Source organism: Phaethon lepturus, unplaced genomic scaffold, assembly GCF_000687285.1.
Source record: "Phaethon lepturus isolate BGI_N335 unplaced genomic scaffold, ASM68728v1 scaffold47672, whole genome shotgun sequence".
Taxonomy (NCBI): Eukaryota; Metazoa; Chordata; class Aves; order Phaethontiformes; family Phaethontidae; genus Phaethon; species Phaethon lepturus.
The window spans coordinates 17,752-41,294 of NW_010522113.1; the positions used below are offsets into that span (position 1 = coordinate 17,752).

A 23,543-nucleotide genomic window follows, 5' to 3' on the forward strand; every position below is an offset into this window, starting at 1 on the left:
TCTTTAAGAAGGGAGTAGGAGTTTATTCCACAGCTCCTTATCTAACTGTCCAAAAGTCAGTCTCTAATTTAAGCTAGTCCCTAAGACTCTCCAGAATCAATGGAAGCGTTTGTCTCTTCAGATGGCTGTTAATTCTGGCTGTCTTAGGCACTTCCAGATTTTCACTCCAAAATACCTCTCTGTCTCTCCCCTGATTGTAGGAGTGTGAAAAATCCTGGACACCTGAATGTTGCGTGGCTCCCCGCAGGTGAAGGTAAACCCTGCCCTGTATATCCACTCACCTGCACCAACATCCTCTGCTACTGGCTGTACAGCTTAACAGTGTGCTACGTGCCCTGTGTTGTTTCAGACATAAATAGCTATAAAGCAGTAGTTTTCCACTCCTTGTTTTATACAGAATGGTAAATAACTCTTAGCAACGTCATTATATTCCTGATTTTAAAGGGGTTGTTTTTACACATATAATTACCTCCCAAAATGAAAGACACTGTGCATCTTTCATCATCTCTGTTACTCTGTGTACTTTTTTCCAGTTTTGCTACATCACTGCTGAGATTGAGGACTGCTCCATTTCTTCCCGTTAAAAATGCACACACAGACAGTGCTTCCATCGGGATTGCTGCTTGAATTTTAGAAGTTTTAAAATGTCATTTAAAAATAATGCTAAAAGATTTCTACAGAAGTATGAATACTTTCAATGGAACAGGGTGAAGAGGATTAATCCTTAGAAATTACATTGATAAAAATACAAGCTCTGATATCAAGCTTATTCTGTATCATTTTAGATGTCTGATTAACAGTTCATGTACTCCCAAGTCATTCACCTTCTATCTACTAGTGTAAATAAATAACCTGATTTGAAAAGCCTCCCTGTCATTTTTTGAATGCAAGAGGAAAAGCAGTAACATTACAGAGAAAGGGAAAAAGAATAATGCTCAAATGAAATTCTGCAGCTTCCTCAGTCCTGGCAAATTGCATGTAAGAACAATGTCACAGAAATCAGAATGAAAAAAAAAAATAGTTGATTTGTCTCTTCTGCACCATAGGAAAAGGCAAATAACTATTTAAAAACCTTTCAATTACGGAGGTCCGCACAATTCCTATTGGAATAACCATTTTCCCAGAGAACAGAACAATTTGGTTTTCCAGCATTATGCGACTATCAATCAAGTTCTGTCTCGCATGGGTGACAGCTGTAGTGGTCTTATCCCTATAGTTGAGTTTCCAGTCACTCACATGAGTCTCAATTTTAACAGCTGCTTTTCGTTAAGGACATAGCAGTAATGTGAGTCTTCTTCAGCTGGGGCAAATCTAGAGAAATACTTAAGTATAGGCTTAATTTATACTAAATGTATTCCTATTCATGGAAATTACCATAACGCGGCATTGTGATGGACTTATTGCAGGGAACTGTGACCTCTATATCAGTGAAAAGACGCTCAAGATTCTTCTCCCAGTTGCTACTAAGACCTATCTAACCTGGTCTCTGTAGTTCACAAACTACTCTGTAGCGAAGGACAATGTTAAGAGAGTAAGCAGATGTTACATTTCCAGGTCTTCCAAAAATCTGGTGGGTTTAATAAGTTTCTTCCCTCCCTCTTTGCAACTCATTTCAGAACTTACCGACACGAAAGCTTCTGATTTTGTCTCGTTCAGCTGCAGTGTCAGTTTATTTTGAGTATCGTACACTCCATATAGTCTCTTAGACCAACTTGGAGGTATTTTATTCTTGTATCTTAATGAGCTATACAGGGCAAATATCCTTTGTAAATCCAGGACCAGGCAGCTACAGTTGTATACGATGACACCAAGTTCCTTCATCTGTGAAATTAAAAGTTTGTATCATTAGTGATATTTTGCTGATGGACCTGTAGAAGTATGCAGCAAGAATGTAAGAGTGTCTGAGGGGTATCTTCCAGAAGCATACCTTGAGCTCAGCAGTTGTACTGTCATCTACAAGAACATTCCTAACAATACTCTTTTAACAAACACATAAATTATCAGAGTCATGAGTGGGCAAAAGCTGTAACAGGGTTTGTGTGTTCAGTGTATGTCAGAGCCACATGTGCTGATAGAATACAACACACCTGAGGGACGGACACAACTTAGGAGCAATACCCATCTGTCATAGGCACCATTTTTGTTACAGGCGTTCCCCAAGGTTTACTACTTTTGGCTACAGTGGTTATTTATTATTTTTATATTATTTTGTTTACAGGAAAAGCATCCTTTCTGCTTGATGATGTAGGAGCACACAATGTTACCAGTGACAGTTTCTTACTTGAGAAATTATTTGTTTCCTGTGAGTTCTGGAAAAGGTGAAAGAAACGGACTTAAGTTATTTCTTTGCTGAAGAAGGAATATGATGCTCCAGCTTCAAAAAAAAAAAGGATGAAGAAACCGGCATTTAATGCTATCAGTAGCTAAATTCACTGTGCTATTAAATCCAGCGTGATCAAGTCTACAGTATACCCAATTAGGACACAAAAAGGTTGGGTTCTTAATTCTCCCACTGCTACGGTATGGTACCTCACCTAGGGTACTCCATTCTTGCATACGAAGTATGAAGAAAAACAGCCCCAGTAAATATAGATGTCATACTACAATTAAATGCTTTAACCAGCTACGGACACAGTCTCACTTCTCTATTTAAGTAAAGGCATGTCTGGTGGTCATTGTAAATCTTGGCTTGGCAGAGATTTCATTAATTCCACATCCCTAGTACCTAAGTTGTTGACAGAATTTCATTTATAAAAAGATTGCCTGGCTTCTGTAACCAAAGTGTAACCACACGCACACTTTTTCCCTTCCTTTGCTTTATAATAGCTCAGGAAAGCACTGCTGTGGGCACAGATGCTATTGACCTCTTATTACATGCATTTCACACTAGCTCAGCCATCTCCAAAAGTAAAGCGAGAAGAAAACCTGCATGTATATGTTGGAAAACAGTATACTGTATAAATATTTAAAGGATTCATGCTGGTTTTCTGCAAGCAAACACTCTTGGTAGCACGTCTCAGAAGTCTGTCTGGTATGATGAAGAAAATAAAGCGAGTATGAACTCTCCAGCATGCTCAATCCTTTGACACCAAAAAATCCCCACTGTTTTTACTCCCTTAGATGAGCCCCCCACAGGCACATGGAGTAGTTTCTGGTAGGCACATATCTTTTTGTAAAGCCTGCGGGAACTCTGAATTGCCACACTGAGGTTACCTCAGAGCTTGTTCCTGCGCAATTCTCCCTGACTGCAGATGAGAATTACTGTGCAAGGGTGGGCAGAGGAAGGGGACCGCAGGATAAAATTGAATTTTCAACTCTTTTTCTATGGATGGTGTGAGGAAACAACAAATCCCAATACTTCAACGAGAAAGAAACTATGGGTGACACCTTCTTAAGGTCCACAACCTGGAAATAGCACATACATAAGAACATGCAACACCGAGTGATCTCATTCCCAAATATTTACTGAATAGTTGCAACCACAGGAAAATTACCTAATATTCTTACTGTCTAAATCAGAATATTTCTGCAAGCTTCCTTAATTCAGAAAAAATACAGAATTCCTTCATTAGCCTGCTCAACCTGAAGTTTGTGTTGGAAAATACAGACTACTTACTGCACTGCAGCCTTTCATTTATGGATAAGCCAGTAAATTAATTTTGATGATAAATATAAATTATTCCAAGCTATGCCCAACATCTTAGTCAAACAGTCTATTTGGAATATCATCTTTGGTTTCTCCCCTAGGAGCTGGTATCTTTGAGGACACTCCTGTATTCAGCTCTAGGCTGTCCCTGTACTCTATGCACTGTTTGTCTCCAAACATTTTTGACTATACATTATCACTGTTTTCACTGTGTGCTGCCAATACTGTTCTCTTAATTGCCAGGCATGCCACTGCAAAGGACTTACTAATAGTGTTCTGTTACATCTATCTGCATAATGTGGTTTAATAGGCTTTTCATGGCTGTTAGTTGATTCTGACATAATTATGTGGTTACAGTTTTGCTTTCATTTATCACTCCCATTATTACTATTCCACTTTATCCACTCCGTTAAAAGTAAAGATAAAATAGTGTCCTCACAGCATACCAGAAGCTGCCAGGATGGCTTCTGCACGAGCAGCTCTCCTCAGAGCAGCAGTGCCTGCAGCTTGTCCTCTCCCTACGAGTTAAAGGATTGCCCTTCTGCCTAAGTGCTTCCTTGGGTGCAGCGGTCGGGAGGAAGCCTGGGCCACTGAGGGGGTTGAGTGCAATTTTTAGAGATCGCCACTTAGGCTGACTGTAAGCCGACGCGTTAGCTGTGCCTCACCGCCAGCCTCTCCCGCGAACGGCCGCGCACAGGGACCGGCCGGTTTTGCCCAGGAACTTCCCCCCTCCCGTGGGAGCGGGCGTCTGCCGGTGCCAGTGGTGCCCTGGGTGAGGCCCTGCCGCTCACCCGCTCGCAGCGGGTACACTCAAATCGCAGACTGGGACGAAGCCCTGTCAAGAAATGGATTTACAGCGCAGTAATGAGCCCTGGCTTCCCACGGCGTTGGGTCTTGCCGTTGGCTTCTCTGGTGGCAAGCACCGATCAAAGCTTTTGCTGCTTCTGAAGCCGTGAGAAGAGCTCTCCCACACATGGATTCCCTGGTACCCGATACAGACTCGGCTCCTCCTTTCCCTCTCTGGGAACACAGTTATGCTTTTTACCCAGCTGCCTGTTTTCATTAAGCTTTTAGGAACTTGATCTCAAATTTGCCTGAACCTGGAAAGCAGAGTCAAAGTTATTAGAAGAGTGCAGACAGCAACTCCAGTGCGCATTGTGCAGACCTCATTTCCTTAGGAAGCCAGGTTAGATGTCAGCTTGTCACCTCATGGCCTTGGTTTGCGTGCGACACATCACCTTGAAATGGAAGCACTACAAACGGTGCACAGGTGTATGCAGTAAAACCCCAGCCCTCTCCTTTGTCGTAGAACAGCCGCAATAGGTTTGGAGACCAAAAAAAAATTCTCTGTTTCAGAAGAGTTTTCCACACTGAGCCTATTTTTACTCCCATACTGTGAGGTGAGGAGAGACTGCTCTTTTTCCAATTAATCACAAAGCCTGTCATCCTGGAGACACTGCAGAGAGTGGGCAGCAAGGATGCGCTAGTGACAGATTTAGCATGAAGTGGTATGTCATCTAGATAAGGGAAAAGACTTCTGTCTGAGAGCTGCTATTATTACAGACTTTTTTTTTCTAGTAGTCTCAGAGAAGCAGAAAAACTCTTACATTGAAAGAATCAAAATTTGAGTGTTGCTCCCTGGCTTGCAGTGACTGAAACCTGCAGCTAAGCATCATCTGAGATACCTGGTAAGGTAAAACCCTTCAGGGCCAGAGCTCTTAAGGCAAGGGAAGGATTTCTTCAACCCGAGTTTTAAAAGCAGCTTACACAGTAATGAAAATATCACTGAAAAATTGAAGTGAGGATGATCTCAAGAAATCAAAACCTAATAAAACTAAGGAAGATAAATCTGAAATGAAAATAAAGAGTCACAAATTTGCCTCAAAATGGAACCAAAATATTTGGATGTTAAAGTTGCAGTGTTGCTTGTGAGTGACATTTTCAGAGTTCATGTGCTGGGGACAGGAAAGGTTTTTCTGCATAGAGAATTTTGTGTCCTCTCATGAGCAGGTTTCATTCCCTCTTTGTTAAGAGCCACCATGAGTGCTGCTCTTAAAGAACGCAAAACATGGGAGCTGGTTTTCCTTGTTCCCTATGCCATTTACATTTGTGCAGAGCAGCTATTAAGGCTAACAACTCACCGTTTGTCTTTCTTGCTAATAGGGGCTTTCTTAAAGCACCAGAGAAGTGAATGGCTACACAAGACTCAAGAAATGGTAGCTTATACCCAATGTACAACGATGCTCTAACTACAGAAGTCAGGTAAGCTACAAAAAGTAACAAATATGGCCTAGCTAGAAAAATACCGATTTTTATGACAAGAGGAGGAATTCCTTACTAGACTGGACAAAGAGTAGGATTTCACACAAACAGGAATTTCTGCTTATTCTTTTCCCTTGTACATTTGCAGGCATCACATATGAAATTAAAACACGGGAGAAGAACCTAAACAATATAGGTAGTGGACCCCTAATACTGTAAGCTTCATAAACTAAGAAGCAGTGTTAGCAAGACTTTTCAAATACATTTGGATCATGGGTTAGACAGGGTGTACGCTGTGTCCTTGTCTTACACTGTGCAGACTAGACAGTGTGTTTTATATTTACCTTGAGCTACACCCTAAGAGACAACCCCACTGTGTAGGCAAGGTACTATTTGACCTACATAAGCGTGGCACAATCTGGTTCACAGCTTGCAATACCTGAATTGTGGCAAACGTAGCAGGAGGCTTTAGAAAACTCCTTCTTAATTTATTTTAAAGAAAAAGTTTTTTGTAGTTGCTCACACTTGAGCCCGATCCCAAAAAATCTGTCCTCAGGCATTAACAGCCATTTGCCCAAAAGCTCTGGCCACCGGCAGGTGCTGGGCATCCCTTGTTTGTCCTACAGAAACTCTGGATTAACTACACACAGTCTATTGCACACGAAATTAGTAGAAAGTAGACTTTTTATAAATACAGGACTGTGTATGAATCTGCCATTTGCCTGTGTTTGAGAATGTATTTAATTATGCTTTCAAGCCTGTGATTTCTTTTAATGACCAATTTCCAAATGAATGACTGAGCAAAACCAAAATCACAAACCAGTTCAGTAATGGAGTAACAAAAAGCGTGCTATACTGATAAATCAATTACTAAAGGGACCTAAGATTTTTAATAGCTTCTAAAGAATAATAATATACAATGTATTCATTACCACCTTAGAGCCAGCCACAGGTATTTGCAGTTGTAAACTCATTACGTTTTAGTAAAATGTGCTCATACATGTAAAATGTGCTTAAACATAATAAAATTATGTTTTAATAAAATTATTTGGTGAGCCTGCACTCCAAACATACGGTTCCTTTTCACTTGGTTATTAGTCTTACCCGACCCCTACTGCAAACCTCCCGTGTGTTTTCAAACGCTATCATTTAACGCTCAGTGAATCTTTTCCAATCATACAACGTCGCAGCATCTTAAGGCCGCCTTCTGGGCGGCCGTCCTTTGCCTCTCACCAAAACCTGCCGAGCAGATGCGGGTGCCAGGCCCACGCCAGGCGCAGGCAGCGGTGCAGGAGGGGAAGGACCTTCTGATGGGAGCGACCATCACCGGCGGGGAGAGAGAGGCAAAGAGGTGTGAGCGCGGTAAAAGTGTTTCTGTGTGCCGTGTGGTTCTGATGTGACGGTTGTAGCAGGCTTTGCTGTTACAGGAGCAGTGCTCATCACAGATTCATTAAGTGTAACAGACCCTATTCAGAGAGCTGCCATTTTGATACAAACCAAAAATGCAGCCTGATGCTGGAGAGGCTGAGAAGGCTGCAACAACTGCCTGGCTCTTCTCTCACAAAACCTGTGCAGGTATTGGAGTCCACCAAAACAGCGAACACTTCACTAGAAATCGCACCCTACCCTTGTGCATCCCGAGCCAAAATCCTCTCTCTGTGCTTGGCCAGTAACACAGTGCAGAGGCTTCACAGCTTTGTTATGTTAAAATCAAAAGTAATTCCGTGAAATCCAAATCCAGACCAGTCCTGCTTCTGCTCTGAGTTTCACTTTTTCATTCCATGTTGGCAAAAATGTGAGAGCTACACTACTATTTGGAAAATACTAGAGAAGCTTAATACAAATGGTAAAGCACTGTATTCTCAGGAAGTTAGTAAACCTCTGTATAGGTTAAACTATCAGAGACTGAATAAATGCAAAATTTAAATTAACATCATCTTTGGGTGTCAGAAATCATCTAGGGCACAATAAATGTCCTTACTTGAATTCCCTGTTATTTTGAAAACCGCAAACTGCTTTTGAAGATTACTTAAAGAATTCAAACAGATTAAATTTTGAGATTAACTGTGTCATTGTAACTATTGTTCCTATTTTCTATAGGCACTTTTATTGAACAAATGATATTTTGAAATTCCTAGATTCAACTCTCAACCATTCTCCATCGAATCACTTTGTGAGTCTTGCACACGGGTCTCTCTTTACGCCTGGCCTGTGTCCCACGGTTGCGTGGGTTTTACATTGCTGTCATCAAAGGCCAAAGGTTAATTTTCTATCATCTTGGTTTTAAGTGATTTGAAAATAACCCGCAGGCAGAATTTCTGCTGAACTAGAAAAAAGTCACTTCCACTTGACATAAGAATGCAGTCTCAACCTGAGCTGGGAACTGGATCCCATCACTGAAAACAGAAAACTGTCATTCAAGCCATTGTGCGGGAAATAAATGTGAGCACGTGACCAGGAAGAGGTCACGCATTTGATAGAGAATGCACCCAGCATTGGCGCTGAATGTCGGTATAAAGCCGCGACATGCTTTCAGTGAAGGAAAGGGAGGGACATAAGTGGACTGACTGTGCCCCACTGGAACTGATAAAGTGCATTTGAACTGGCAGCCACTAGCAGTCCCCTGGTCTTTAATTCTCACCCTTAAAAAGTACATTTGATAGATTCAGGTCTGTGGTTCTTGCAGAATAAAGTCCCAGGGAAGTTACAACTTCATACATGATTTTTACTTTTATTACCTAATGGTAAAAAGCTGCCATGATAAGGCAGAGGAGATATTTTAGAAGCCCATCATTTTTGTATCCTATTCCTTCTTTTGCTGGTCCACTGATCAAGAGCACAAAACTGCACAGTGATGCTCTACTAATTTCCACTTCACCATACATACACCATTATTTTGTATGGCACCTTGATCTTAAGAAAATGGTGCTGGAGAAAACACGTGGGTTCAGTATTTCATTTCTGCTGAAAGGTACTGCCACTGAGATGCAAAGCAAGCTGGACACCCAGGCAGAAGGGGGGCTTGCTTTAAAATGGTGTGGTTTAAAAAGAACTTTGTGAGGAAGAGGTAGCAATGTACCTCAAAGAAGAAAACCAGAAATCCCCTGTGTCCTTGTCACATTAGCAAACCACCCCGTCACAATTTTTCAGCCATCTGCTCTATTGATACGAAAACTCGGCAAAAATAAATCTGTTTGTACAAACAACACAAATACAATGTGTTTAAACCACGGATCACTCTGTGATGATGTTCACGTAGAACCTAACACAGCACTGAAAGACTAAGTTGGGTTTTCTTGCTGCTGCTGCTCACTAACAAACCAAGCCTGGTATGTTGCAAGGGCAAGCCAGAAGGCAGAACTGAATCAGTTAAAAATTCCTTGCTATATAGTCTATCAGCATAATTAGCATCACTTGGCATAATCACAGCTTAATTTATCATTTTCAAATGGCTTTTCAGTTTACAGTTTCATTACCCCCTCAAAGCAAGCACAAGTGTCTCTTTAGGGGAAAAGCAAACTTGCAACTGCAAGAAACAACTTTTCCAGGATCATGTTTGATTTATTTCTTGTTTACTGCAGGAAATCTAATTAATGTGAAATCTAATTTGATTCTGTTCCTCTTTTGAAACACAGTTGTTTTTTTTTTCTTACATCAAAGCAAAGTGCAGGCTGGGAGGAAAAGGACCAAGTTGTGCTGGCCTCCATTTCACTGCTGGCAAGCTGCATCACATTTCAGTACTGGTGTCATTCATATGACATTAAAAAATTCGCTACCTCAACGGAACCATAAAAAAAATTTAAAAGAGAAGTAAAAGATCCTGCTACCTTCTGGAAAGGCCTGGAGTCTCCTTTGCCACACACACATGCGCAATACGTCCTGCTGCCTCTTCCCATCTTTCCTGCATCGGAGCCTGTCCTGCCAGCCCTGACCTCGCATCCTCCCCACGCAGCTGGAAATCGCAGCACCAGCTCTTAGGATTTGCTCTCACCTATGTAACGCTGCAAGGGGCAGCCGCCGTCCGGCCCCTGCTGTGCAAGAGAGGGGAGAGTGCAAAGGACTAACCTCAGAATAAGGGCCGTACTGATGTCTAAACATTCCTCTCGAAGCGCACGGTTTCTTTGGGGCTTTCAGATTTGTGAGCTTCAGGGAAACGCAACAGCACGTTTGTTGGATGCGTTATTGATAACATTACTGACACAGACCGTGGGTTTTCCTTCTGCAAACTGAATAGGGACTGGTGGCAGGCGAGCTGCGGACACAAACTGGGACAATGACATCGCATACGAATTATTGTTGTGACCGTTGAGCCTTGCCAGACTACCTGATCAGAATTAGAAACAACTTCTCTTGATGTAAGCCAAGGGCCAAAGGATCTAATTAAATTTTTACTGAACCTTGATTAAATTCAGTGTACAGGGCCTTGAGGTAAGCCAGGAATCCAAACAGTTTAGATAGGTAAGGTTATTTAGCAAAATAGTACACTGGCAGCCCCAGGACAATGGCTAGCCTATATGAAAATCTGTTTCAGAAATCCGTATTTGCTTTTTGTTCTATTCTTTTGAGTAGTCGTCTTAGATATTTGTGGGGTTTCTGGCTGCTTCAGCATGGAAGCAACGTCTCCTGTAAAGATGTGGTCCTGGTATATGCTCCTAGGAAGAAAACTTGTAATTAAACTAATACATCATATTTGTGCCTCCTGACCCTAACAGTAAAATTGGGAACACATTGATCCATGCTTTCTTAATTTCCTCCTTCTGCTAAAGCCCTGTGTGGCACGTACATGTAAAGGTCATTTGGGTCATCTGAAAAGCCTCTTTGTACTTGGTCAAGTAGTGTGTCAGTGTCAGCTTGCTGCTACTACATGAACAAGTAGTAATAATGCATGCTGTGGCTATGTCATCATGAGAGAGAGGCATATTAATCTGTTTATTGCATAAGGTCATGATCTGGGTGGTTTTTCCCTATCTCAAATCACGGCAGATGCTGCCCCGTGGATGTAAAAATTGTTTATTTCCAAGTAACGTGTAACACCCCTTGTGCAAGAAACAGAAGTATTGTGTGCCAAAGATGCCAGAGATTTAATACGCTAGTAAAAGTCAGCATAGCTCTTACGTAAGTTAAGACTGAACAGAACGAAGAGGAAAAATACCCACCTAAACCAAGTGTGAGGCAACTTTAAGGCTTGATGCCATTTCTATCTGCAATATTGGGTAATAATCACTTTATAGGAAAAGGAAAGAAATACCTGAAAGGATACCTGAAAACATGTTATTCCAATTCAGCATTAACACTATCTTCCAGTCTTAAAACTGGAAGATCAAATTTATTTCTCACAATTTCTGTTTAAACCAAGTTCTTTGTTACAGCACATATATTTTACTACCTTCAACTCTGTAAGGCACAAAGATGATAAAAGATGTTTTCAATACATTACCTTAATAAGCAGAACATACATCATGAAACTAGTATATGTTCGTGGTGTATATATACCATATATGTAGGTTCTGTACCTATGCAGCAGATCTACATACAAAATTATGTGCTACACAATCACAGAAATCTACTGTACCATTACATTTGAAAGAAATGCCTAATAAGTCATTATATTGATTACAAAAATCTGACTGACCAACACAGGAATTCTCATGACTTCTGCCATTTTCTGAAGATACACCTCACGTTCCTGTTCAACTGCGCTGCCTGCCCAAAACACCTCCCTCGAGCAATGATTAACTGTTTGCCACGGAGCGGTTCCATGCAAACAGCAATGATTTCACTGTTTTGGTGACTGCTGTTTACTTAACAAAGGTAAGAAAGATGACTGCATGATGACTTCCAAACTAGGCCCTGGTGCTTGTGACAACAATTATCAAAATCTGAAAAGGTTTAGTGATGCCATTAATTCTGCACATTCATATGGAAGGAATGCTTTGTCAGAATCTGTTTTGTTCTGCTTGATGACTTACGGATATAGAAAGATGAGATTTTATACCAAACTGCAGAACCATTATTCCTTTCGTAGAATGACTGAAACGATTGTCCTTCCTTGCCCTGACTCATGGAGATTTACGGCACTGTATTTCAGCCTGATTTACTGTGTGTCTTTTTCACAGGACAATACTAAATCCAATTTTCCATGAAAGGATTCCACTGTTGAAGTGGGAGGTGGCTGGGCTGCTGCATCTGGGAATCTTCTGGAGTTGAGGCAGTTCTGAATGAAGATATTTACCTAGAAGGGAACTATTGTCTGTGCAATATCAAAGTGCATGGATGGAACTACATATTGAGAATACACTTTCATGATTATTTTAATGTTATTTTAATTTTTTAGTTGAACAAGACTGATCTGGTGGGGTATGCTAATAACTAAATCCCTCCAAGAGGAGTCTGCCTCCATTCATTAACATCACTGACCAAGATTAGTTGCCAGCAAGTTCTTGTGGGAGTTGACCGAATAGACTGTGGTGCATTAGCCCCCCCATAGAGATTCAGCTGGGTTTTAATGAACAAGTTCTCTTTCAGCACAACATAGGACATATTTTTGGGAAAGTGGTGGATTTACTGCCTTTCTTACATCCATTTAAATTTACTGATTATTTAAGACTCTATCACCAGCTGTTGAGCCAGATGCTGGAACCCCTGGATCACACTGTATGGCCTGTATTGTTATCTAGGACAAACAACGTGATCAATGGTTGGACTCAATGATCTTAAGGGTCTTTTCCAACCTAAATGATTCCATGATTGTAAAAGGCCACACTGGTCTTAAGAGCTACAACTCGACAGGCACGCCTACCCCTTAGCTGCTGAACTCCAGCAGTAGCTTCCCAGCAGCCAGCTTCGGCACAGAAGCGCAGCACAAACACTTTTGTCCCGTCCGTGCGATCTGGCTTGGGGCAGGACGGATGGGTGCAAACAGGTCAAGTTCTGCTGCCCCCACTTTGCGCAGGCTGCCTGCAGGTGAGCTCCGGTGGAGAAACCATAAAACCATTCTAGTGCAGCACTGGCATTAATACACGTTGCCGTCTCAGCACATCTTACTATTTCAGGGTTTCTTAATGAACACAACACTGTTCTGAAACTACAGGACTTGTAAGTGCAGTGGGTTGAAGGATCTATACATTCAAATCAAGCTTCACTGATCGCTGCAGACAGGCCGTATAGAGGTGTGCCTGGAAACCATGCTCATCATTGTGACCAATGCCTATTTTTTTTTAAAGGCAAGACAACTGCCTGGTGCACTATTTGTGCTGCAGTTTCTGAGAGATCCTTCCAAAGACTTTTTGCAAATTTCAATAGCTTAGCTCTTCGGCTACTGAGTCTTATCTCTAGGCCATGGACTCATGCAAGCAGATCTCACCAGTGCTGTCTATTCACCACACTGCCTGCCTGCTTCACAGTAAGGGTCTTTAAAGCTGTCTCTAGTTTTGCACATACCTGCATGGATGATTTTCTGTCCTGTGTGCAGTGGTGTACGGTTGTGTTCTGCCACCAAACTCCTGCATGCCTCCAGTTCCCTAAACAATTCTAGAACCCATCCAAAGTTCTCAAGTCTGATATTCCTAATGCAGTCATATTTGTCAAGTATCTGAGGGAACATTCAAACGAGAACTAGACTCACTCTCTTTGCACCATCTTCTATGACTCTTAATTATTTTAAGATGTAATGATGGCATGGCAAGTATTAAAAGCAAGCAAACAATTATGAGGTTAGTTACTGGAGTTAGTTACTGGAGAAAGAACTTTCTCTTTTCCTTTGGATTGTGGAGATCCAACTACCTGAATATCCCATGCAGCTTTGGAAAGAAATGAGTTTATCTGTTCAAACTGCATATTCCATCATTTTGCTCTGCAGGTTTATTATTTCTCGATGTACAATTTATTAGTGATTACTCCAATGGTAGGTAAACCTGTTCTACAGAACTTTCACAGCAACTGGAAAAAAAAAAAATTATCAGAAGAAGATAGATCTGTAATTTCAGGGGTCAGAGTAATGAGCTACTCTCATACTCTTACAGTCAACAGAAATCAAATCAAAATGTGCAGCAAGCTGTATTTTGCTCTCTCTTACGCTAAATGCGAACATGCAAGGCCGACGATGCACACGGGAACGGAGCACAACAGTGGGAGAAGTACGATAAACGGGAATAGCTTCCTAGCACCTCGCAGCTGGGAATCGGCTCTACATCTAGAGAAACCAGCCAAGCTGGGGAGACTCAAGAACTCTTTTTGGCTCCAAGTGCAAGGTGAATATGCAGCCCCATGCCGTTCCCAATCACTAGATCACAAAAACAGAAGCATGCAGGAAGAAGGAGGAACCAAAAGCACTACCAGGTGGTAACAGAAGTACATGCAGAACACAAGTGGAGGAGCCACATTACCCATGTTCTTGTCTGGCTTTAACCAGCCCTGTTAGCAGTGCACAGCAATGCTAGCAAGAGACTAACAGCCCATTTGCTTCGCTGAGATTCCTTTGTAAATACTGGATGGTCAGGTAATAAATTTCAAGCAGAGTAAGCCTCATGGGCAATGCTGACTGTCCTGATTTACTGAATGTAACAGAGAAAAAGCAGCCTGTCTCAGTTAAAGACTAAACCAAAACATCAGACTTCCAAATATACAAACTTTATACCACGATAAATGCATACCGCAAGTTCTGCACATTTCCAAGAGCAACATATCTCCCCCTACCCTTCCCTCCCCCACCAAAAAGAACAGGAAAGAAAAAGAAAAGCTGCTATTTTGGAGAAATGTAACAGTCATCAAACTGCTCTAGATGTGGTCAGATGGAGACCCTAGCTAAAAGCTCTTCGTGAAAACAATAAATGTATTTTCAGCCTGTCTTTTAAAGGACGAGCTGTAACAGCATCCAGCAGAGTTCCAACCGTCCAACTAGTTTTCTACACTACCAGAAGTAAAGACACAAAAAAGGTATTTAAATTGTCAATACAGCTCTGTAATACCTACTTTTCTTCACATCTTGACTCATTCACCTATGCTTGAAGATCTGGGTTGCACTTCTACATTATCTTTATAACATTAGCTAGTTCTGGAAACGATCCCATTGAAATAAATCAGATTAGCAGCATGAGTATTTTTAAGGATTGGATCACATGGCTAACAATATATCACAACTTTTTAGAAGCAGGTATTCTCTGTCATGGATAAGAGATATTACTGAACACAGAAATATGAATTTAGATAGAATATACTGGTATTATGTTGCATGTACTTTCAGTCTAACATCTACCCACCCGAGCTTGATTGAACCTTGGTGGATGACGAAGTTGAAAGAGCCTTGTTTCATGTTATAGGACACTTGAGACTGTGCTCAATTTACTAATAGCGATATGATACTGAACACCACTGGGATGGTAAGAAAATTAAGCAAATTATTAGAAGATGGGAAGGACTGGCAACGGTCTAAAGTGCACCTTAGGGGAAAAACCGTATTTCATACTAGATGAATATTACATCAAATGGAAACTCTCAATATAACTTTTGCTTGAGTGAAAAGATATAATTCCACTAACTGTCGGACAAAGTATCCTATCTCAAAAGGACCAGATGCACCATTACATAACTTCCAGAGACTAATTTAGATAAAAGTTAAAAAAAAAGACTGATTATAGCACGCTTTTTGCTCTATGCAGCTCTGTAAAGATTGGATGCAACTGTCATTAACAGAAATTGCAAATGTGCAGATCCTGTCTCAGTGATCACTTTGGAGAACTGGCTCCTTGACAGCAAAACTTGGGGGAAACGGGAAACAAATAAGATCATCATGATGTAGTTTAAGTTGTATAGAAGTCCAGTATTTATTATGTATTGTTTTTATGGGTAGACAATTTTGGTCACACAAATAAATAGAAATGACAGTTTTCAAGGATATAGTTTGAGGAAATGATCATTCCCCTTTCCCTGAGAGATACACATAAAAAATGCATGGGTTGCAATTGCTTCCAGCAGTGTTCCAGAGCTTCCTGAATTTTGGGAAAGTTTTGATTTGGATTTGGATCCCCAGAAATGGAGACCAAGAAAAGAAGGAATAATCCCAGGATGAGTTTTATCACTCTCTAAGTTCTTCCTTCAAGCTGTGACACATCCACATGAGTCTCCTTAATATAATCACAGTATCTTGGGGTTGGAAGGGACCTTGAAAGGCCATCTAGTCCGACCCCCCTGCAATGAGCAGGGTCATCTTCAACTAGACCGGGTTGCTCAGAGCCCCGTCCAACCTGACCATGAATGTTTCCAGGGATGGGGCATCTACCACCTCCCTGGGCAACCTGTGCCAGGGTTTCACTACTCCCATTGTAAAAAATTTCTTTCTTATGTCTAGCCTAAATCCTACCCTCTTTTAGTTTAAAACTGTTACCCCTTGTTCTATCACTACAGGCCCTGCTAAAAAGTCTGTCCCCATCTTTCTGGTAAGCCCCCTTTAAGTACTGGAAAGCTGCAATAAGGTCTCCCCAGAGCCTTCTCTTCTCCAAGCTGAACAACCCCAACTCTCTCACAGCTTGTCCTCACAGGAGACGTGTTCCATCCCTCTGATCATTTTTGTGGCCTCCTCTGCACCTGTGCTGAGGGCTCCAGAGGAACGAGACTAATCGGCACAAGACTTTTGAGTAAAGAATCACATGGATTGCTTCCAATTGATTTTACGCCCCAGAAGCAAGAGTTGCTCCTCCAATATTCCCACAACCTCAAACTGCCGCCTTAGATGCAGCTCTCAATAGCTGAGATACCATATTTATCTCCCAATTTTTGTCATCTCAGTGTAGAAAGAGATTAGGTTTTATCACTCCTATTTGTCACAGAAGACAAGAGGCGAAGAAGGTAGTAGCGAAGAATTCTAAATGCTGCTTTTGTCTCCTTTTTTCTATAAGGAGGAGAGCCTGAGCAACTAAATTGAAACCCCCAGAACCTCTCAGTCCAGTTCTGTCCTGTCTCTGGTGGTAACAAGCAAGACACGGATCAACATTCCAAGTTCTGCTGCAAGCCTTCCTGTAGCTGGGGCCAAAAAACTAATTCGTACTACAACAAATAAAATATTGACTCAATTTTAAGTAAAAACTAATGACACATACAAAGAGTATAATGACACACACAAAGTCAACCCAGTTGACTGACTGGGTTTTGTGTTTGGGGTTCCCACCCTCCCAGCCCTTTTTTCCTAAACTATAGGGTTCTTAATTTCAGAAAATTCAGAATTCAATAGCCTTTCATTGTAAGTACACACTAGATTATTAATGTTTATCAAAAAAATCATAACTTTGCTTATCTACTGTATCTACAGATACTTAATAAACCTTTTTTGAATAATTAATATTCATAGCTCTCAACATCTCACACAGCTAATTTTACTGTTGATTCAACTGAATTATTAACAGAATAAATGAATTGGGCAGCTTATTTCTTATTCTTCAAATGTAATTGAAAATTCATAAGTGCTACAATGTTCATGTACTGTAGGAGTCAATCCTAAAGAGACATAAGTACCTTTTACAGAATAATGAAAAAAGCAGTCCACAGAGGGTTGTTTTGTCTTTCATGCACTGTCACACATCTTGCCTTCTCCAGTATTTTTGCCCTCCTGTATATTTACTGAACATCTTAGGCGCATCAAGCAAACACCGAACTCCTCAAATAAAAGAGGTCACTGTTTCCAACCTGATAAACAGTGCTGCGACAGTTTATGTCATTTTCTAATTACCTTAAATTATGTAGATACAATCAGCAGTTTCTAACATAACAAGAGTATAAGAGGAGGATGGAGAGGAAACAGCCTGAGAAGGAAATGCTGTTGGTTAATGGTCCTGTCCGATACCCAGCTGTCACATGAGACACAAGTGCTCCAAGGCACTGCTGAGAGTCAGCGAGAACAAGTCATCGATCCTTTGCAACAGAGATGATTAGATAAACTTCTGCTATTCAAAACACTCCCAAAATGCATTTCATGAAAGAAGCAAGGTCAAAAAAAGTCTACTCATAAGACTAACCCTAATTTACCAAGAATTAATATCGCTTCATAAATAAATACCTAGGTGAAGACACCAGGTATTATTTTTCCAGGCCTCTTTCTAACGGATTTTTAAGATGAAGAGAAATCAAATGCCTTTCTGAAGTCTTACTTTGAATTGGTGAAACAAATCACACAGAGTCCAACAGAGACATAAAATAAGTGGGAAAATGAGAGCAAGTTGACAAGGTTGGGTTTTTGTCTCTAAAGAAAGTATGTTTTACAGCCTGGTTGTTTTTTTTTGTCCTTAAAAAAATTATACCTTACAGACATTCAGCATAAACTGGTCTGAATTTAAAAACAATCAGAAGAAGAAACAATCCAGAAAATACATGGACTTGCAAGCCATCTTAAAAAGAAAAATCCTTTGCTAGCAGTTTTTACACAGCTGGCTAAGCGAGAAAATCATAGGTCTGCTTAGGAACTTTTCCTCAGCGTCATCTGAGCCAAAATTTAAGTAGGATTTTTTGAGATAACGCTTTTAAGATGTCACAGGCAAGATAGAGTAAATGAGTACCTGCAGTGGATCTGAATATTGGGGTTTGTTTAAGAACCAAAAGATGACAGCTTTTGCAACTACTCGACTGTCTTTCACACCGTCCACCCGTACCTTCCATCCCTGCAGGGAGGTGGCTGCTGGCCCGGGACGCTCAGGCAGAAAGTCGGGTCTGTCTCTGCTGTGTGGCTGCTCATCGTTACCTGTCTCAGGCATCACCAGACAGTGTCCCTGCTGCATCTCCTAGCTTCCATCTCCTCACAGCTCCCTGATCTCCAGGATCTCCCACACTTCCAGGATCTTTTCTCCAGCCAGGAACTTCACCTTCTTCTGTTCGGGTCCCCTTCTTTTTTCCAAGACCACTTCTTTCTGACACCCCTTATTTTTTGGCAAGCCAAGGCTCACTTTTCCACCAATCTAAACAGTTTCTGTGCAGAAGCACAAGGTGAGCAGCCTCCAGTTGGTGGTTCTGTCTCATGTCTCTTCAGTAAGTGGAGGACTCCAGCCTGACTGTACTGGAGACAGTCAGACTCCACCGATTACAGGGAGCAAGCAGCAGGCTTCTGCTTGAGACCTTGACCATTCAAATTTGGATGCTAACCCCCACACATACACCCAACTACCTGCTACTTGTAAGTATTCATGACTTAAGCTATTTTTTTGCCTACAAGGGTATTTAATATTAGCCTGATTCTACCTCCAGTGAAGACTATTTTACTTGTTTGAATAATTTTCAGCAGTAGAATTTTCCAAGGGCTGATACTTGTTGCGCATAAATGTATTTTTCTGAAGTGGTTCAACTAATTCATTACAGTTGTTTGCCTACTGGATTCAATTATTTACGTGTGAATAAAACTTCTCCAAATATGCTGTTAGCATGAAGAGCTCCAGTAGTGTTTCTTGTGCTGATTAAAGGTTCTGTCTGTACTACAATCCTCACGCTCCTTAACAGAAGTAAAGAGCTAAATGCGTTTTCAAGCTTTGCTGGAACTATTGGAGGGAGTCATGGAACAAAAGAAATATATGGCACTTCTTGTTGGCTCTTATTCTGCATTAGTATTATGGATTATAACAATTTTTATGTAACCAATTTCTTTTACTTAACTACATTAATAAGCTACCTGGTCAAGGAACTAGAAACTAGGATACAGCACCACGGCCACATCAATTGTTATTAGTTCAAACCACAGGCAAAAATTAATCAGTAAGCATATGTGCTTAATTTTAGGAATGTTTGATTGAATCCTTTTTCAGCCAAACTTTTTAACATAGATGTGCACATTTTGCTGAATAAAAATAAACTTCAACATGTTAACTATATAGTTAAGTAGGTTGCACAGCTATGGCCCAAAGATATTACTTGGCTTGTTCAATGGTTACAAGACTAACTTCTTGATGAGAGCCTGAGGACTCTGGGAAAATACTTTATCTATTGCATCCGTTAGCAAATGCATGTCAGTGAAAAAGAAGGTGGAAGTTGTACAACTGATGACACAGATCTCCTATAAGAAATTAAAAGTTCAAAGTGTGATTTAAAATATTATCTTCATAATTCCCCTCTTCTAGTACCCCCCTTAATTCACATTTTGAAGGCAGAACAGCACCACAAAGAACAAGAGACCATCTCTCCAGAGGTCTTTCATCAAGCTGGTAAACCTGAAAGACCTGAAATACAGTTTTTGCACCATTTTATCAGTTTACAAAAATGTACCAGAAAGAAAGCAGATCGTTAGAAAGATTATTTCACTGATAAAATTTTACACAGCTTACTATGTATCTAAGACAGTGGTACCTGTCTAAGAAAGTGGTAAAGCAACCCTTGGCTGTTCGTGACCCGGAATTTTCCACGGGTTATGTAATTGGGCAACGCTTGCCATATATTGCTAACAACAGCAGAAGATGCACCCCTGACAGAAAATCGAGACCTGTTAAAAGTATGCACAGTTAAAATCTTAAAGTCATTGCATTTTAGGTATTATTAGATGTGAAACTGGATGCACTCACACAATTTACACCGTAACTGCGCTGCTGAACAACGAGACATTGGTAGCTACAAGGTGACTGACTTGAGTGAGAAGACAACTGGAGTGCTTGATAGGCCAAAGTACCGTACGTTGCCAGAACAGCAGAGACCCACTATCCTGCGATTTGCTATCAAGGTCTAGTAAAACCAGCCAAAGTGGTTTGCTGATTCAATCACGACAGTTCTGTTACTCTAGAAGTCAGATAAGCTTTTAAAGAGACCGTACGTGACTACCAGCAGCCCCGTCCGCCTTTTCACGGCCCTTCCTCTGCAGGTAACCCAGGATGTATCAGGAGACGTGCAGGACCATCTGCCTCCCGCTGCAAAGCTGCAGAAGCCCGACCCAGCCCTACTGCAGGCAGCGCAAGCGCAAGGGCATCTGCTCGGCCATTTCCCAGTTAACCTCGGTCATTACTCATTTAGGCTGCTTTGAGAGAAGAGGGACCTAATCCTTCATCTGCAGCTACGCTGGGACCCTGATAATGAGGACCTGTGGAAGGTGTATTGCCCCAGTGAGGGCTCGGCTCACCGTGGGTTTTAAGATGAGGTCCCGTGCGTGTGCAAAGCATTTTCCTCAAGGAAAACACTCCTGGAATGTCAGAGTTCTGTGCTTATTTTGCCTCTTACGTGAAAAGAAAAGCTCAAGACAGATTATTATTTTAGGACTGCGTACCAGATCTCTTTGAGAGTTGCCCTGATTTATTAACCTGTAACTCCGGGGTAAGGCAACTGGATACTCATATCTGATGTCAACGGGAGCTGAGCTTCTGATTTCCTTAGGCTCTTCTGAAACCCCAGCGTACATTTCTCAACTAATTGAAAGCAGATTCTCTTTAACTGCAATTCAGAGAGATTTCTTTTGGCTCTGTACAAATATTCTTCTGAGCTTCATCTTACGACTATATATAAAAATATACTGTTATATTATGATCAGATTAAAAAAAAAGTCCAAATGCATGCAGAAGAGAGAGTGATAAAATCAAAAGTGAGGAATCACGTTTGAAACACTGGCTTAACAAAGAAGTGGCATCGAAGTTTGATGTAGGTATGTTACAGGAGTGAAGATTTATTTCAGTATAAGACCACCAATTCTATAAGGAACTGTAGCATCTGTGATGAAGATAATAAACACAACCATTAAATATAATAATCTGCGTGGTAGATGTGCTGCTTTTGTCCACGTTTATTTTCATTGGTACTCAAAACCCCAATTAGAAGAGGCTTCAAAGCTAAACTATTTATAAACTAAATAGTTTGTGAAAAGCTGTTTCGTTATGACATATGAACAGTTTAGCTCATGAGGCACAGACAATGTATAAACATTTAATTTCTGCACCACCCAAAAGCCCAAACTACATATTCTTACACTGACTACGAACAAAACATCTTCTTGGCCAAGACTCTCTGGTTTGCCAACAACATCCTCTTTTCTACCAGTTTTCCATATTCCTTTGTCAACATTCAAAAAGTTACCTTTTAAATAAATTAATACATATAGGAACAGAAAAATGTATGTATTCACTCTTTCTTTACTAAAATGGTTGGTTTGTTTTTATTCAGACTTTCAGACTCTTAGCTCGAAACAAACCTTAAAAACTTCAGCACAACCACCACACACCTTCCTCTTTACAAAATCATTAGAACTTATGTTTAAAATTATTAAAGTGTTTCTGAGAGTCTGCTCACATTTAGAAAGGAAGGGTTTTTTTACTGCAACTAATAACTACCCAGGACTGCTGCTTTTTCCTCTCTGTTGTGCATTACAATTACCAAGCTCTAAAAGCCCAGGTTCCGCTCCCTAAATATGACCAACAGCAGCCTCACATAGTCAGTGGTATGTAGCAAAACTAAACGTTACAGCCTTTAATAACCCTAAGACTGCTGGGGAAAGCAAAAAGCTACAGATACCTACAAGAAGGCCAATAAGCTGCATTACTGATTAATTACTTTTTCAAAATGGTCTTAGGGTGTAGAGAGTCCTCAGCACTGGTTGATGGCAAAGAAGCCTTATTGTACGTCCTTCAACTCACTTGGTTATGAAGAATGAAATTAGGTAATTCTCTCTAATATGTACAACCTTCAATAACATTATGCTATTTGACTTTCTGTACCCATAATTCTCCCCCTTCCAAGAGGTGGTGGGTACTTTGGGATAATACCCACTAGCAATTTGGAAGTTTTTCCAAATTTTGCTTTTCCTTATTTAAATGGCAGGTGAGAGGGACGAAGTCATGCTCACGACACTACCTATGAGTCTCCATAGTGATTTGTTTTCCAACAGGTTTGCTCACTTGGGTTTTTTTTTCTTTTTTAATAAGTAAGCTAGGACTTACAATCTTCAAACACCACAATCATCACAGAAATCAATAAAGGCAATCAAATTTTTAAAATTTAACCCAAAGCATAACTGTTGAGGATAGCTATTTCAGTGAAAAAAAGTAAAATTTATAGTAATATACTTTTGCCAACACAGAAGAGTCATTAAAACTGTGGCAGCACAGTTTTTGATGCTGGCACTTCTGCCAACAAACTATCAGGAAAATAAAGCTATCCATCATCACTTGCTGGCCTCAGAACATTACTTCTTTTCCTCGTTGTACCCTCAAAGGGTATAGGATTATTTTTTCAATTAGATTACCTGTCCCAACGATCTCCAGTCTAGGCTGGCACTTCCAATGTACACGTGTTGTTTATCAACAATCCAGAAAGATGACTGAAGCCGGCCTTCGTTGTATGCCGACATGTTCATATACAACACTTCAGCACCTAGAGATTTAAGGACAAAATAATGAATAGCACTGTTTAAAATAACATTGATTACATTATTAAAAAAAAAAAACAAAAAACAAACAACCTCACATTTCAGGGCCTCAGCTACCAAAACTAGTGAGGGACATAATTAAACATAGCATTAAGTTTTAAAACCAGTGATAAACAGTGTTACCGTCCCACTATTTAAGATGTTAATTAACATATATTCCAGAAAAGCAGGTATAGGGAACATTCCCATGCATTATACTGTTTACTTAGTTTATTCCATTTCAGAACCAAATAATTGCTATTTTTTCGAGCACTGTATATTCCTAAAAAC

The 23,543-nt window shown here is 40.6% G+C and overlaps 1 protein-coding gene across 1 annotated transcript in view; it reads right to left on the reverse strand.

Annotated features, from left to right (window-relative positions):
- The window catches only part of PLD5 (phospholipase D family, member 5), a 35,915-nt gene extending 12,690 nt beyond the window's left edge, over positions 1–23,225 (reverse strand). The window contains exons 1-2 of the mRNA XM_010281715.1: positions 23,091–23,225; positions 1,624–1,821 (exon numbers count right to left, since the gene is read on the reverse strand). Of these exons, the coding sequence (XP_010280017.1) occupies positions 1,624–1,821; positions 23,091–23,201 (309 nt within the window). The 5' untranslated portion in view covers positions 23,202–23,225. The remainder of the gene's footprint in view (positions 1–1,623; positions 1,822–23,090) is intronic.
- Between the last annotated feature and the right edge of the window lie 318 nt (positions 23,226–23,543).